This window comes from Trachurus trachurus, assembly GCF_905171665.1.
Source record: "Trachurus trachurus genome assembly, chromosome: 9".
In the NCBI taxonomy this organism is placed as follows: Eukaryota; Metazoa; Chordata; class Actinopteri; order Carangiformes; family Carangidae; genus Trachurus; species Trachurus trachurus.
In genome coordinates this window covers 36,287,615-36,305,799 of record NC_139895.1, presented here as the reverse complement: position 1 = coordinate 36,305,799, position 18,185 = coordinate 36,287,615, and the positions used below count along the sequence as shown (strand labels likewise).

The following is an 18,185-nucleotide window of genomic DNA, read 5'->3' as shown; positions in this document are numbered from 1 at the left end:
AGCCCTCCCTATAGTCTTGAGATAAATCTCAGCGCTGTAACTGCCCGTACCCTCTCTCTCAGCCTAATTGGCTTGTGTCGTGCCTGGGAGTTTTGACCGGTCTGTGTGTTTCTCCTGTATTTCCCTCCAGGCTTCGAGCTGCTGTATCAGCCTGAGGTGGTGAGGCTCTACCTGTCTCTGCTGACCGAGAGCCAGAACTACAACACTTTGGAGGCCGCTGCCGGGGCTCTGCAGAACCTCAGCGCTGGACAGTGGACCGTGAGTTCAGGGTCGGGTCGGGTCGGGGGAGGGTACACCATGTGTACACTGACTTCTTTATTCATGTATTCCACCTGATCTATCCTGTTCTCATCATTCTGTCCTTTCAAAAGCTGACATTTTGGAGTGAGATCAAAGAAAAAATGTTATATATAGTCAAACAGGATCAAAACAGACCTGCCTCCAGAGATGCTTCGAGACACTTTAACTAGGTGCAAATACACGGTGTCTCTGAAACTATATATTACACAGCTTCTATAGGGTTTGCATTGTATCTATAACTATATATTACACAGCTTATAGGGTTTGCATTGAGTCTGTAAAACTATATATTGCACAGCTTCTATGTACATGGGTTGCATTGTGTCTATGAAACCATATAGCGACTGTGTTACAAGAGGTAGAGCTGAAGGAAAAAAGCACAACACCAGCAGGCAGCAGGCTGCTCCGCCAGTGAAATCTTTATCAAAAATTGATTGCCAGGATGTTTGGGGGCTCAAAACAAGAAAAAGGAACATTGCACTGGCAACACAGAGATCTGAGCAGCCAAAGTATCTCTGAGAAGCCAGCACTGGAAATGTAATTTTACTTTACAGATGTATGGTAGACAAACCCTTTTCGTTGTTAATACCTTTCTTCATATCATGCCTACATAGTGTAAGGGCTTGCCCAGCACACTCTCATCTCTGGTAGATGTTTGCCTGTGATGATGGACGGTGTGAGGAGCTCTTCAGCGAGGCCTGGACATTTATTCCATTTGTCGCGGCTGTGGAGCTGCTGAGAGGCCGTCTGGCTGGTCGGCAGCAGTGAGTTATCAACGGGGAAGGCCAGTTGTCAGATGCCAGTTTACGCGCAGCACCGCAGGCAAAGAGCGGTCACTTATGTTTTTCAGCAGACTGGCTGCACTCAGCCCACGGCAGCATTATCATGACGCCACCTCTCTTAACACCCGTGTGTCAGACTGTAAACACATCCCTCTGTCCTCTGAATCCACCAGCAGCTGGAGAGGCAGGGGGGAAAAAACACTTCGACTCCTTTTTTTTCTTAGTTTCATGAGTTAACATCCAGCCCTGACTCTCACATGTAGCGCTCTGAATAATTCAATAGTAGTGATTTTCAGCTAAGGTGGGCATTTTGAGGAGAAATCCTTCCTTCCTTTGGCGTTCCTTCTCCCAGTGGAAGCTGATCGGGATTCTTGGCCGAGCTCACAAACCCATGCAGCCGGAAACCCATCACACTGGCACATCTGGTCGCTGGACAAAGCGTGTCCCTGCTTCCCGGGAGGATATCAGAGCTTCTCCTTTAAATCCACCTCGTTCTCTGCTACTGCCTTTTTTCTGTGTCACTGGATTGGTCTGTTTTCCGAGGCCCTCTACTGCCACCTGGTGGCTCAGCTCCACCTGTCCTCTACTTAATTACATCTCTGGGGGGGGGGGGATGAGAAACTCTTTTATGTAAATCTTAATGTTTCATGTTACAAAAAAAAAGAGAAGTAAAATCTACTGATGTTTAAATTAAGGGAAATTATATCACATGTCCATTCAGAGCCCCACTGTGTAATGCTGTGAATTAGTCAGGACCGGGGAGCGGTGCTGAGCCGTCTGGTAGTTCCTGAGTGAATGATTCTCCTCCCTGGACCGGTGTTGTGGAGGTGACCTGGACTCCTCCACCGGAGCTTTTCCCAGTGCTCTAAAGAAGAGACGCGTGGTCATGCTGGGCAGCTCCTTGGTGGGATTCTGTAGGTCCGCATGAATATCAAACAGGATGCTACCGACAGCGTGCGCTCACTCAGCCTCCTCCAGAGGTGAAAGGTTGAATTCATAAAAAAAAGCAGTCACAACACGCTTCTGTCTCTCTCTCTCTCTCTCTCCTCCACAGTGGTCCAACTACATCCGAGCCACGGTGCGTAAAGAGAAAGGTCTTCCCATCCTGGTGGAGCTGCTGCGCTCCGACTCCGACAAGGTGGTCCGAGCCGTGGCCATCGCCCTGCGCAACCTGTCCATCGACCGCCGCAACAAGGACCTGATTGGTACAAACTCTATTAATGCCACACACACATCAGACGCCACTATGATGTCCTTAGTCTTGTTGCATAACCAGTGCTTACACACCTGCCTTACAAATGCGTCAGATTAAACTGTACTTAAAATTTGGACAATAAAATGTTTTGAATAGTCATAATAACAGCTGTTGAATGAATAAATGAATGAATGAATGAATGAATGAATTTTTATTTTCGTGTCATGCCACCACTGTGGCCCATCCCATATGAGATTACAAGACACATTTTATGACAAATAAAAAAAAAGGCTACACAGTTCTTCCTGTTGCTGTTACCTGCCACACATTAACATGGCATTACAACAACAGTAAATGAATGATAATGAAACTTAATGAAAATACATCTGATACAGGATATAAATCCTCTACATCAGACTCAAAATAATGACAACATTCAAAAAATAAACACAAATATACCATTAAAAACTCAAACCCATACATATATTATCACTTAAATATAATAACAGAATAATCTAAAAATAATCTCCCGCATTACCTCAAAGAAAAACAAGAACAACAACAAAAAAATGTATTGATCTGTATAACTACTACAGAATTAGATCATTTAAGGTCTTAATCTTTCAGTCCTGTCAACAGAGCTGCTCTCATATCCATTTTAATAAGTCATTTAGTCATTTTTGCAAAGTTTATCCATCATTGTTTATCAAATGACAGATACAAATCTTCCCATTGTGTGTAATAATTAACTGTTTCCTGAAAGATAAGGGTCTTTAATTAAGTTAGACAATCTAACATACTGTAATCTGATGTTCTTAGCCATGTGATAACCATAATATACAAATAAACTCCACCTTACAGGAAGTTATGCCATGCGGGACTTGGTGAGCAACCTGCCCAGCGGTCAGCAGCGACCAGCTAAGAACCTGGAGGAGGACACGGTGGTCGCCATCCTCAACACCATCCACGAGATCGTCACCGACAGCTCTGAAAACGCCCGCTCCCTCATCCAGGCGCAGGCCATCGAGAAGCTGGTGGCCATCAACAGGACCAGGTGAGACTCACATACACAGGTCTCACAGACAGTATTGTAACAGAAATGAAATTACAGTCATAATCTAAAGCTTAGCATTGTTTTATGTGGATTAAATTAAAGCAGATATCAGTGGAATGTTTTTGTTAATATAAGTCCTAAATAGTCCTATTTTCCGTCAGCAATCACTTACATGAAGTATTTCAGCCTAAACACGAGTCTCTCCGTCACTCTGCTCTGCTGTAACCCGAGGAGAAAATTTTCCTTGTGGGATACAAGTGTTATCCAATGAGGAGAGAGAACGGCATGAAGGGCTGTGTGTGCAGCCAAGGGATGCGCGTGAATGTGGTGACGTAGCACGAGGACCAATTGATGCCTGACAAGGGCGGGGGCTGCTAACTCATGGTGCGTTCAAAGAAACTCGTACTTTGTGTTTTTCCTTCCTGTGAAGTCATACCAGTTCGATCTGGTACGAGTTCACGGGTCGGAAGTTACGAGTGGCCGTTATAGGGAACTTTCACAGACAACAGGATGGTAAAAACACGAGCTACGGGTTACCTGGAACGCTACCAAGTCGTAGTTGTGACTTGAAGCTGTAACTTACGGTTTCAAAAGCCTGCCTTGAACGCAGCATTAGCCGAAACGGCCGTGAAGCTGATATCTGCTTTAAGTCTGTTGTTCCATTTTGTTGAGGATTAATTTGGCAACTTTATCACACATGTATGAACCCAAAAGGCACATTCCCAATTATACTGTCAACACGGGCAGTAATGTGTTTTTTATTGTACACCCGATTATCCAAACACACACTCATTCACACAGTAGCTTAATTGTAGGTGATTGCCCTTTTCTTTTTACTATCAGTCATTCATGTTTACTGTTAAAAATAGTTTGTGTTGCTTGCAGTGAACCTAAGAGACTTTCTGTGTTCATGTGTGTGTACACCATGCCAGAGTACTGTGGCTACACCACAGAGACATGTATGTATACAGTACTGATAATTACAGTGTGACCTTGAATGCAATTTGCATTATAAGCCTTCATATTAGTATTCATGGAGGATAATGTAATGTGTCTCTAATAGCCTGAGCTTGGCTACCACAGTACTATACTCTAACCAGCCTGAGCCCACACACACACACACACACACCACTATCCTCCACACATTAATTAACAGGCTTTTAGAACTGGAGGGCATTGTTACACAGGGGCGCCTCTGAAGCTGCTGCATAAAACAGTAAGCAAGTAGTTGTTCCTCTAAGTTCTCCTCAACAACCTGATAAGAGCAGCTAACAGATATTATGGCCGATGTTTTAAGAAGTGTCTCAATCATCATAATGTCAGCCTTTCCAAAACGAAGTGGCTCTGCACCACCCCACACTATTAATTTAAGATGAAGAGCACTTTTCAAAGGCTCGTCCTCTTGTGGTGAAGTATTGATCATACAGAGTCACTCTAGCAGCATGAATATACATCGTTCATTCAAACACTAAATAGCAGTGATTCCTCTCACCCCACTGAGATTAGCTTTCTTTGAAGTGAACCCCCACCCACATGTAATTAATACTGGTGGCTTAGAGGTGGCTAATGAAGGGAAACGTGCACTCGTCTGGCTATGAATTAAAAACTAGACCCTGAAGCCACTCAGGGGACTTGAAGTCTTTGAATGAGGAGATTGATTACTGTAGCAGCCGCTGTGTGATTATGTCACCAACCCAGCCATCATAGTTTTTGGGGATTAGATGAGGTTTCTGATTTTGATTGCTCTTGTTGTTTTTTAAATTTTTTTCTTCCTTGTTGTGGTTCTTTCAGCCAATCAGCTCGTGAAACGAAGGCAGCGTCCCATGTGCTGCAAACGGTGTGGAGCTATAAGGAGCTAAGAAACGCTTTAACCAAGGACGGATGGAACAAGAGCCACTTTCAGGTACAGTAACATATTCATGCAGAGGGATTTGTCAAGTTTGTTGATGTGATATCCCGATTAAAAAAAAAAAAAAAAAAGATTCAATCAGTTGATGTTCGAGAAAAACACTTTTCCATGTTTGAAAAGATGGTATTTGCTGAAAGAGATAGTTCAACATTTTGGCAAATTGGCCCATTGTCATAATCAGTAGGTTTGTTACCTTTAATTGTCGGTGCAAGCTATTTTTAGAATGGCGGAGCAGAGCTGTGAGCTGCTCAGAGCTACGCTATTGAGGCTCAAAATGCTCTGGTGGACAAGCTGTGACCTGCACATTCGCCACACTATGAGATAATAACGGAACGTTACAAGACACAAGACAGAGATGTTTTCGAGGTAAATTCAAGCAAAACCACTGATGCACGTTCCTGTCGGAGGCAGTTTTTCACCAAGCAGTCTCTGCATTTGCCTCGAAAACAACTCTGTCTAGTAACGTTCCGTTATTATCTCATAGCGTGGTGAATGTGCAGGTCACAACTTGCGTTTTGGAGTTGTTGGATTTTGTATTTGATGAGTTTGAGTTTGATGAGGGAAACTAAGAAATCCCATTAGCCTCCGTAGCGTAGCTACGTATGAACAGCTCACAGCTCTGCTCCGCCGTTCTAAAAATACCTTGCAACGACAATTAAAGGTACAGAACCTACTCCTAAAACTATAGGAATTATGGCAATGGGCCAATTTGTCAAAATGTTGAACTATCCCTTTAACAGAAAGTATAAGTAGCATTGTTTGGTGTGTGGCACACTTATATGGCATTACATATTCATCTCTTCAATCTTTTTATAGCCAGAGGATGTTTTATGTTACACTTGTGTTTTGAACATATAAAGAGAAACAACAAGTTCTCTTTGTTCCACTTGTTGTGTTTGAGTTGTGTGATGTTAACATGCTGCTTGCTCTGTCACCTCTCAGCCCACAGTGACAGCCACCCCTAAAGCAACAAAGAACGGCAAGCCAGGCTATGACGACACCACCCTACCCCTGATGGAGAAGAACCAAGGTGTGTGTCTGTGTGTGTGGATTTTCTGGCGTGTTTGCCTGTTTAGAGGACCAGTGGGTGGGATTAGGTAGAAAATACTGCAGGGAAATAAGGAACAAATAAATGTTATTATTTATTGTCACCACCAAGTCCAGGGACCGATGTAAAGTATTAGCTTGGGAAAGTCCTAAAAAAAACAGTAAATATCCTTTTTATAATATTCTGTCATTTCCACTGAAGGTTTTAGACAGTCTCACTCAGTAAACATCACACATTGGTGTTAAACAATTTCATTCAGCAGCAGTTTGGTGTATGTGGAACTCACGTGGAATAAAGTACAGTGTCTATGTTAACTTGATTTGTTCACTGAGTTTCATGACAACTGAAAAACTGTATCATGTAACCAGATTGATCCTTTAAGAGGCCCTGGCTGCAAACACAGTACAAGCTGTCACATGACATAAATGACCTGTCACTTTTGTCCTGACATGGAGTATCCCACCTCTGGTCCTTCAAACAGGTTTAGACAAAATACTAACACATGCTGGAGAACAGAACTGGGCTCAGTGTGTGTCCACCCACTGAGGACGAGTATGTTTTTTTGTTTTTTTTTCATGGCTCTATTTAAGCATCATGCTCGCCACATTATTACTCATCTCCTGTGTGGTGAAGCTGTGGTGTGTTACATGTTGCAGTGATGCCATTCATTGTTGGGGAGTCAAAACAAAGAGCATTAAATGGGAAATGGAGCTTTGAACACAACATCCTGCTGCTGTTGAAACCTGACATCCTCAAAAAGTTTGCGTTGAAAGAATATGAACAAATGTTGAAATGTTGCCTTTTGTTTTAAATTGATGTAATAAGGTCAGGGATAATAAAATGAATGTTCCTCCGCTCTTTAATGAGTCTCTGGAAAAGCGGGGGTGGAGGTTATCTATAACAGCAGCAGTAAGTGTGGGAGAGGGAGGGGGACTTTGGCCCAACAACAAACATCTTTTTGACAGAGGAGTCAATAGCATTAGCAGAGGTTAGTGTCCTGATTTTCTGACTATATGGCCCCCTTTTTCTATTTTCTATTTTTTTTTCTATTTACATCCATACATACACATCTATCGTGGTGCTCATGCCTGCCCACTCTCAGTTTGCTTTATTCAATCACTGGCCGAGAACCATTTACCCTGAAAAGCAGCAGCGTTTTGGCTCAATGACTCAGTTTGTGTGTGTGCCGCTTTTGTACAAATGGCATATGAATGCTTTTCAGGCACCAGGAAATGTGGCAGTGGTGATATGATACCTATGGATGAGCTGGGTCCAGGTAAGAGCCAGACTGCATGATCGCCCTTAGCCCAAAAAAAGAAAAAAACAAGGCTAGCTCCCCTCTAATCTGCCTGCAGTGTCCCGTAGTTTCTTCTGTGATTCGACATCTCCTCTAGCACTAAGCGTTGCCAAGATGTGTTTTTTTTTCTTTTTTTAATTTAATCTCAAAATTCAAATAACTGAACTTCCTGATCTCGGTACGATGGCTTCAGACCGAGCTTCAGACATGACACCCTTTGATGCTGTATGCAAGACCCCTCTCTTCACAAGATGTTTGTACAAAGCTGGGCTTTGATCAGAAGCTTGACACTAAAGGATGTGGGTGGTTCTCCACTTATTGCATAATAAACACTGCGTGAATATATCTGCATGCACATTTCCTGTGCTGTACTCAGAGTAAATAATCCTGTGGTTATAGAAGTGCAACTCTATCAGTCCTTCTTTTCTTACGTTAATAAAAACCTCAGCAACATTGAGTCTCTTGGAGGTGACAGAATAAGGGTTTTTATAATGAGGAAGTAATCTGATTTACATATGTTGCAGTTGTTGTTTTTCACAGTCAACTCAAAGTCACCCTCCTAGGTGAGACAGCATCATGTAGCTTCACCTTCAAGCCTCTGGGTCTTTATTTATCCAGCATCTGAAGATCCCCGCAGGAACTGTGCTGAAAGTGACACAAAGTAGCATTTCAAACTTTTTGAGATTTGATTTATTTTTGAGGCTTTTTACATTTTCAACAAGGAGAGAGGGATTACCCTGAGGAAAACACTCAGAGCTGCAAAGTAGAAATTATGATTCTGTGCTGTATTTTTCAAACAACTTGAAATATTCAACTAATACAATTTGAAATGCAAAGAATATAGCAGCATTTTTATCTGTAGGCTTGATGTGTATGATCAACTAATATAGGGTACTGGTTGATCTTGGATTTATATGAAAAATCTAATGCCAACATTGGAAAAAAAAACCTTAAATCATAAATATCTAAAAATATAAAATAATAAATATTTAAAAATTAAGTTTTTCTTTAATTACAGATCTTCATCCAATCATAGTGCTTCATACTGCTAATATTTGAGCCACATCTCGCATGGATTCGTTGCACAGCACTGATGTCCCCACATTAACTTGTGTGGTCTCTCATATCAGAAAAATGATTTGTGTGATGTCACCCAGTGTGAATAATACACTGTGACAACATATTTGTATTGCTCTGCCATCAGTAGTTTTAATGAATATATGAATGAATGAATAGATAACATGGTGTTTTGTGTGATTGCGCTTCACACTGAGTCATGGAGAAGTGATTGAATCTGACTCTGTCTGAGCAGATGTACAAGTGATCAAAGTTTGATTTATTACTGCTGAAACTGACGGATGTGACAGACTCGAGTGGATACTGTTACAAAATTATGTTTTTTCTTTTACATGTCAATCATTTTGTGGATTAGAAGGTTAATAGGGTTCTATTTTTCTTTATTTTTTTGTTTTGTAAAGTTGTTGTTTAAGAGGTACAGAGGTGAAGACTTTGCTCAAACTGGTATCTTTATTATACTTTTCTGTGTCCAGCAGAAAACCTCTCTGTCCTTCGACACAAATTAAAATAACACGATGCCTTTCAAGGTTTTATTTCTCATCAAGGATGGAGAGAGAATTAGCTGACTGTTGTTCTCTTCCCTCATTAGATGGTTACTCTACCATTGACCAGAGGGACAAGGACTGCAAATACAAGGCGGGCGACGGCTCAGTGGACCTGACAGAGCGGGAGCCATTAAAGGTACAGACAGGCCCTCTCTGATCTGTGGTGGGATCGAGGGATAGAGGACCAGATAATGATGCCTCACTGAACTATTATCTCTCATTCTCCCTATCTCTTTTTCTTTCTTTCTCTCTCTCTCTCTGTCTCTCTCTCTCTCCCTCTGTTTCTTCCTTTCTGTCTCTCTCTCCCTCCTCATGTTTTCTGTGGTGGTCCTCATTAGAGGCTGTTAATCCTACTGATTCTTTAAATAGGCTGGAAGTTGTCGTTCTCTGTTAATGTTGCCTGCTGCAGCTCGGCGCTGTGGAGAGCGTCAGATCTGCGAGCCACCAGTTAATTGAGTGTAAGCTTTTGGTGTCTGTAAAGTAATTAATCGGAGACTGATTAAAAGAAGCCGCCAACAAGCGCTCCTCGTGGAGACGACCCTTGCCTTGGCAGTGAACAGACTGCCGCATTATCAGGTGGTTGTCTGGTGATTATACAGCAGCAGCCACAGTTTGTTTATTGTGGAGCTGATTGGCAATCCACCCTCGACAAGGAGTCGCAGGATAATGGAGAGAGAACATCTGACGTGTGTCGGAAGACTCTCCAGCGCTTTTTCTACTTTATATTTGATCTTCTTTAGAACTCGATTAATGGGATGTGCCTGTGGGATTACAAAACAACCACAATAAAGAGTGCATAATGTTAGTTGGTACTGTAGGCGTCTCTTTAGTTGTTAGTCATATACAGTTTCTGCTTATCTATGCATGTTGAAACTAACACTTGAAAATCTTTCCAAGGTTTTAGTGGCATTTTGAAAGGATTACAAATTACAACAAAATGTTTTTCTGTGGTATTAGTCAATATCTGGGACACTATCAGATAATGTACTCTATACCATGGCAAGGCCCCCCAATAGCATTAGCTTCTGGCCGGGCACCCCCTTTACAAGTTTTGAAACAGTTAGCAGTTAATAGTCATGATGTCATGAATGATAATTTGTCTGGCAGGCAATTAGAAAGATGAGCATGGCAAATAAGGTTTCAATGTTATATTATCATAAATAAGATTTTATAATAATGCCCAAGATACAATACTTTTTTAAAAATTTTGTTATCTGCATTTGTTCTCATCTTACCGCAAATTTGCTGAGGACCCCCTAGGAACCCCTAGCGGCCCCCCATGGGGCCCCGGCCCCCACTTTGAAAACCACTGCTCTATACTGTGGCTACGAATGCTTTAAACTCAGAAATCTCTGTGTCAATTGAATATCAGTATATTGTATGAGCAATGTTTGCTCCTTAACCTCTCACAATCAAACTGACTTACTGAAGTACATGAGGGACTGCTGCAGAGGAGCTTCACACCAGGCTGAAAATCCCTGTTCCACCTACAGTACCTGACTGAGCAGTTGTGTTTCACCTTTGTATCTGTGGCCACGGCATCAGATATCACTGTGTGTGTGTGTGTGTGCTGACCACACCATTAAACAGCCAGAGGTCTTGATGAACAAGATTTTCATCTGGTTTTAAGTTGCTCTTTGCAGTTTTTATGGTCATTGATGTTCTGTCAGTGCAGCTGTTTGAAAATGTTGACTGGAATCAAAGATGCCCGCGGCGAAACAGGAAGTTTACTTTTTCAGAATGATTGCAGCTCTGTTATGGAAGAGCTTCCTCCAGTCATAAAAAATAACATTTATATACAACACATATGTGTATTTAAATTAATAGATTTGTTTATTATTATATAGGGCTACAGTATTTCAAAGGATAATCTGAGGAATCATCAGAGTTTTGTGAAAGCTGTTTCTAAATCCTGTATTGAAACCTGTTTAGCGACACAACTAAAGCATCATCTTCATCTTCTGGGTTTCAGTGACAGGTTTCAGTGTCATGTGATGTTTTCTTACTGTCCAGGAGGTGTTCACACTAAAACAAGAACAGAGTTAAAGAGACAGTTTGAGCACAAAATGTACCAGGAGGAAAAAAAACCCAGCTCAACACTGACCGTTAAGCTACTAAACCTGTTAGAAATGAAGTCATACTGTCAGCTCTTACATGGGCAGATGCTTTTAGCAGCTCTGAAGCCTTGAACTGGAGCACAACATAGTCGTGTTTGTCTTCAGAGTCTACAGACCTTCGAGCGTAACTCCAAAGCTGTCTTCTAAGTCTGCCGTCTGTACTTCCCAGAGGTGTTCTGCCCGCTTTGAATGCAACTTGGCTGTGAAACCTCTCTCTCTCCCTCTTTCATTTGCATGTTTTGGTATGCTGTTTTGTAATCACTCTGACTTCTTTCCAAGCTTTCCTGAAGGCAGGGAACTAACACTGGCTTCTCTGATCCTGGATGCATGTGTATTTATGTGCGCGTGTGTGTGTATTTCTGAAATGTATTGACCTCTTTTTGTTTTGCTGTGTTTTTTTTTTTTTAACCCGTCCTCCTGTGGCCACAGAATGACACAAATAGGAAACACTATATCAGGACTAACAGGCCTGCGGTCAGTCTGGTGGACGCTTGTGATGTTAAGCCCCAGCCTGTTGACTCCTGGGTCTAAATGCATGCATGGTAGGTCTTAAAAAATAAAAGCACAACAATTAATAACAACCTTCACCTATTGAGTTGGATTGTAGCATCCTGTCATTCCCTGTTTGTTCATCATTTCCGCCTTTTTCCCTTTCATCCTCACATGTACAGTAGTTCTGCTGCACCCACAGCAGCCAGCTGGTGAAGTCACCTTGGTTTTTCATTGAAATTAATTTGAAAATGACTTGTAAGGTTTCAAAATGTTCGATATTATCGACAGTTTCATAGTTGCTGCATGATTGAACTCCTATTGTGCGCCCATGAATGCTTCGATTGAGGGAAAGGTAGTGCTCAAAACAATTTAATTATAAGATTAAAAACTTACAAAAAAAAAACCACAATCACAGCCTGACGTCGGGGTTTCAGTTTAACAAAATGCTGGGGTGGATTTTAATTAAAGCATGCTTCATTTGTAACAGTTTAATTGAGCGCCAGCTAAACTCCTTTCTCAAACACTGACAGCAGCTGGAAGTGGGAACAGAAGCAGTTTTCTTCCCATGTTGGAGTGGTGTGTGTGAGCTGGAAGGGCTGCAGCGCCTTGCACTGAAAGGAGTTTTGAGTTTGAAGCACTTTTTTCTCCAGCTTGTCCAAAAACCAGTAGAATGAATGCCATGTTTGTACATGCACATCCACTGTGTGTTATTCACCCAGTGTGTGGAAGCTGGCAGCCTAACTTTTAACATTTAGTTTGAAAACACAAAAAAACTATCTAACTGGAATATGAGAATGATATTCAATATTTCCCTCACAGTACTTAACTTCCTTTATTTCCATGTCTACATAAGCTGGTGAGGGTACTGATTAATTCCTGGTGCATTACCTGTCATTGTCACAATGCTTAATTTTTCATTTAGAAAAGATTCACAGTTTCAAGTCAGTGTGATAAGAATTCCAAGGGGAAAGTATTTATGAACAACTCAAGGAGCCAAGATTACAGTAGTGTGAGTTGCTACCAAACTAGCAACATCTAGCAGGAATTGTATCTTTTTCTTGTTTTAGCAGTGCTCTTGTGCACAGTGAAATCTCTGTAGTTTCAAAATTTACATTCAATTTCAAGGGCCAAACATCCAGTCAGTTTTTGCACCTGTGTGGAAACAGAAAGCTAGGAAGCCATAGTAACAGTAACCAAGGAGTGCAGGGCTCTCTGGATACTGAGTTTGTGTTTTAATATTGCTTTCGCAGTAAACACACATTTTCAACACACCTGTTTAAAAAAAAAAACAACGACATTGTGACTTCTCCTCTCTGTAATACACATAAACAGCAGACAGGCTTTGGTGTGTGTTTACAATTCAGCACCACCTGTCTGATTGAAATGTACGCCTAGCTTCACTCACTGCTTCCCCTGACAGCCTTTGCTGAAAGTGGTGGCAAATGATGAAGGGGAATCATTCTTCTGCACTCCAGATGGATCCTCCAGAGACTCAGTTATCCCTTAATGAAAAGCGATAGAGAGAAAGGAACAGATTTGTGCTCACGCGTACAAACACACACACACACACACACACACACACACACACATACACATACACACATGCATATGCATACACACAATCTCTACATTTCCGTACAGACAATTTCCTGGGTCAAAGCAAGATGAACTCAGATAAATAATTCATGTAAGCTGATTTGGTGATGAGGAGAGCCAACACATACAATGCATTCACACACATTCACACATTATCAACTCTCATATAATATGCAGGAGACAGAGATGTAATGTGAATTCATGTGAGCATGAGGCAACATGAATTCAAATGACATGCAATGTGATATCAGCAGTTGTTACCATAGTTTGAATATTTTATATAAAATCTATAGTATAAAGGATTTGTGAGTGGCTTCTTATGTAACATACTGTAGATGTCTAATTAAGTTGGACAAAGATAGAAATTCAGCTTCTCTGTGGATTGAGAGATTTCATAAAGTGTCTCTCAGAGAGAGTCAAGTGTGTTTCAGCAGGAGGCTTTCATCAGTTTCACAGAATAGAGCCACTAAATCCACTAATGAAAGCTTTCTGTGGAAAGGGTTTTCTCCATTGAAGACATTGTTTTGTTAAAACGTCCCTACGGATCCGAAGACAGGTGAATGTCTTAGTTTGTTGCTTTTTTCATGCTCATACACCACAGCTGTAAACAGTTGTAAAATCTTACACAATTCATAAGGATATCAATGGAAGAGAGGAAAACTGTCCGACCTCAGACTTTGTGAGTGTCTGAGTGAATTCCCCAAACTGTCCCACTATTTAATGCCCAATAAATGGCTTTTGCGAGACTGCCAGTGCCAGATGATCTCGGTGACCTTCAGTAGTTGTCGTTGTTGTACCTGCAGCATCTCTATCTCCTCCTCACCTCTGTTGTCCTCTCCTGTGCTGCAGCAGCCTCCCATCAGACCTCACCGTCTTCCTCATTGTCATCTTCCTGTCTCAGTCGTCTCTGTCAGTGGCAGTCTGTCCAACTCCTTTCATCTCCATCCATTGCATTAGGAAATACATCATAGGGTGGCTCTAGAGAAATTAGATGATTTTTTTGGTACACATTATGATTTTGCCACTTTATTAAAAAACAACCGCTACAGGTAAAAGAAAGAATTAGCATCAGGTAAGTCATTTCCACTCCAGCACACGCAGCATCTGTTTTGCCGTCTCTTTTCTCCACTCCATTTGCCATCTGGACTGTCATTATTAGAGCATGTTTTGACAGTTATTATGCCAAGTAACAGTCTAGCCATCTTACATAAGTGGAATTGAACTGAGAATTTCAGTCCAAATTCTTAATCAGTGATCCAACTATGAAAAACTGAATTTTAGTATGACAAACAGGATGGTTATTTTTCTTATTGTCAACAAATCCCATGAAAAGACCAAAATCAACAATGGCAGTAACAAGTATTATCTATTTAGCCAAAGTTAATGATGAAAACAGCGTTCACCAATTCTGTTAGAATTGTTACATATCTGGTTTGGTAACTTCAGTCACTGGTGAACAGAGTTCAGTTACTGTATCTTCCCTTGGCCATGAAGGCAGCACAATTAGATGTAGACACAGCACAGGCATATTATCACCTCATTGATACAACAACACTAATTACATTCATTTCAGGTCTTGTTTCTTGCCAACTGAGTACTAATTCTCTGTGGGTTTGTCTGTAATTAAGAGTGGCTTGTTTCACATTACACACACCTGTTTTCCACATACAGATCCCACAGTTTTACATTAGACAAAATGAGGTTGGGGATGAATGCCACACTAAGGATGTCTTGAAGGTGTTGAAAGACACATTTGATATTGGTCTTTTCATGGAACTTGAAGACAATAACAAAAACATTAAATATTACCAGACTTGTCCTTTAAGTCATTATAGACCCTTTAAACAAAGACAGGTGTGGCTCATTAGAAAACGCTCTGGTACACTAAATGGAATGGAGCCTTAATTAGTATCCTTGGTAACACCTGTCTTTGTTTATACTCTCTGAAAGGGTCTATACATACATATTTTACATTTGTCATTTTTTACAGTGTATATAAGCAGCGTTTGGACTGAAACTCTTCACTGACTGTTATTTCTAACTCGGTAGAAGTGTTCTTCTGATGTTTTTTCTCTCTTGTCCATTTGCTCCAGGCTTAAAAGTGCATCACCCCAGCTAGAAGAGGATCTCTCATATCACCACTGCCATTTCACATGGAGCTTATCTTTGGAGTTGGACTTTGTACAGAAAAGAGGATTTAAAAAAAATAATGATCACAACAGCGACTACCCAGCAACAGCCTGCATTCTCATGCTTTTCAGAAAAATGAAAATAAAAAAAGAGTTAAAAGTGACTTCTCCTACTACTTTCTCATATCTACATTCCCACTGGACATCATGTGAATTTTACAGTGTTGACTCTTGGTGAGCTCTACCAGTGACAAGAAACGGACAGAGGCCGGTGCTGTTGAAGGAATGGACACGTGGCGGGATGGCAAAGTGAAGTGAAGGAAGTGAAAAGAAAAGAAAAGAAACGTGTGCTGGAAGGAAACCTGTGGGAGAAGAGATGGAAAATGGATATTTTTACCTTTACTTTTCATGTATGATAGAAGATTATCCCCCCAATGTTCTGGGTTTTGGAGAATTTTAGTTTGATGCTGAGCTTTGGTGTTTTGAATTGAACAGGTTTGGACTGGTTGTGTTTGAAGGTCACTGAATGTTTGTTTTGAGAATGGTGGGATGGACACGAGTAAGGAAAGGTAAAAGGAAAGAAACCGAGCCTGAGAAGAGCTGTAGCATAGTGGATAAACATGTTCTCCCAGCAGCTGCTCTCATAGATTTACAATCCATTTGGTTCACTGTGTTTTTTCAAAAAAAAAAAAAAAAAGTGCACTGAGATGCTTTGAAATCAAAAGTGGTTAACAGGTGGTTATTGTTGGTGGTTATTTGAGAAAATATGGAGTCTGCAAGTTGTGGTCTAGAGCAAGGAAAGTGACAAAGTGTGTACGTGAAATGGATCAACAGGTTTTGATTACACTGCATTGAAAAAGTAAGATACAATGGAAAGACTTTCTGTTTTATCGTGATCAACATGTATGAGCCAAGTTGCATGTTGACTTTCAGTCACAGAGCTGTGGTTACGTATGTAACCACTTCAGTTGTGTAGCGACATGGTTCCTTGAGTATCCTGGTTGGTTGTTCTTTGTCAATGATGTGTATTAAAGAGGATATAAGGCATTTTGTTTATAAATGATTTGTGTTTTTGAACAGAGAGGCATAAGATTGTTCTCTTGTTGAAAGGGTAGATCTTAAAGCATTTTTATTTTTTGTTGGGTTTTATATAAATGTATATTAGGGTCAAAAGGAACAAAAAAAATGAAAAATGAAGGAAAAAAGCAAACAAAAATTGACAGACTTCTTAGTTGTATATTAATATCACATTGTTTGGAAAGCACATCTCATTTGATAAAGGCTCACCATGTTTGTAAGCAAGAAATAACAACGTAACTTAAATCTGTGTCAAATATTGTCGCATTACGCAGACGATCACCTATTTATATTTTGTATTTGTCAAAAAAAAAAAGTTACAGAAAAAAGTTTATCTGCAGTGTTCTTTCTAAAGGCGTTGACTACACATTGTCTGGTAGCCCCTGCATCTCTGATCCAGAAAATATGGAGGGTCAAGGGGTCAGACAGAGGTGATGGGATAGACAAGAGATGGCAGTGTTAATACAAGCCCCTTCATTTTTCTTCCCAGTGCATTCAGACCAAGTTACCACCAACCCTGAATCCTCCTTCACCAGTGCATCTTAAAGAGAAATATTCGTGAGCATGAAGAAAAATCTGTACAGATGTTTATATTTTATTCTTTCCAAGTGCCAGTTTTTTTGTGGTGTCATTTGGATATTAACTAATTCATTCGTATGCAGGAAGAGAGTATAGGTGGACGAGTGGATCTGGATATTCAAAATTAAAAAAAAAGTTGTATCACTGTATAAATTAAAACTTCAAGTTGGGTCATATAGTATATATTTTTACAACATTATAGGTCAGGCAGTTGAGGTATAGAGAACCACAGAGATACAGATCTTATTGCCATTTTTCTCTTTCTTGGTGAGGGTGCACTCAGAATCCAGTGGTTATGTTTCCGGTCTCCTTTCCAGCCTCCTGTCTCCTGATTTAGCTCAAATAGGAGACAGAAAGAGAGTCCAGTCCAAGTTGGTGTCACTCATGCGTCATCAAGGTGAACGGCATGTGCCTGCATTGAAGTCTGATTTTTCTTTGTGACGTATGTGACTTTATAAAGCTTGCATATTTTACACAGTGTTTACAAAAATGTACGTTGTGGTAAAAATCAATAAACTACAAAAAAACTTACTGTATAAATTTTAATTTCAGAGGTTAAAAAAAGTTATAATACCCAGCATCCCTTATGTGTGTCCTCAGAGGTGTGTGCTTTCATTGGACAATACTGAACCCTCACAACAAAGACCCATATGACTGTCTATTCCTGACTGCATTATGCAGTACCACAACCAAAGGACCCGGAGGTTTATTTGCATGTATTCAGAAAAAGGGGTTTTGTTTTCGTGGATGTGCAGCTCATTGTACATTTACAAAATAAAAAGCTAAGCACCTGTAAAATAAATGCAGGACAGAGACACACATTGGATCAAACAGACCTACCTATGTAGATATAACTGATTCAAGACCGTCAAAATAAAGTAACTGTACTACTCAGTAGCAGATGTGTTTGTACCTATCATGTGCCTTAACCTTTTCCATGGTAGATAAAGATAAGTGTGTTTTATATAACTTTATTGCTCCCTTTCAA

The 18,185-nt window shown here is 40.7% G+C and overlaps 1 protein-coding gene across 4 annotated transcripts in view; it reads left to right on the top strand.

The window, feature by feature from the left end:
• arvcfb (ARVCF delta catenin family member b) overlaps positions 1-17,989 on the top strand; it is a 128,717-nt gene extending 110,728 nt beyond the window's left edge. The window contains exons 10-18 of one of the 4 annotated variants that reach the window (XM_083979489.1): positions 131-258; positions 2,137-2,287; positions 3,139-3,331; positions 5,123-5,234; positions 6,183-6,270; positions 7,511-7,564; positions 9,252-9,343; positions 11,754-11,866; positions 15,506-17,989. In XM_083979489.1, coding sequence (XP_083835615.1) covers positions 131-258; positions 2,137-2,287; positions 3,139-3,331; positions 5,123-5,234; positions 6,183-6,270; positions 7,511-7,564; positions 9,252-9,343; positions 11,754-11,855 — 920 coding nt within the window. In that variant the 3' untranslated portion in view covers positions 11,856-11,866; positions 15,506-17,989. The remainder of the gene's footprint in view (positions 1-130; positions 259-2,136; positions 2,288-3,138; positions 3,332-5,122; positions 5,235-6,182; positions 6,271-7,510; positions 7,565-9,251; positions 9,344-11,753; positions 11,867-15,505) is intronic. The other 3 variants (XM_083979490.1, XM_083979491.1, XM_083979492.1) reach the window with 3 other exon arrangements.
• The last annotated feature ends 196 nt before the right edge of the window (positions 17,990-18,185 follow it).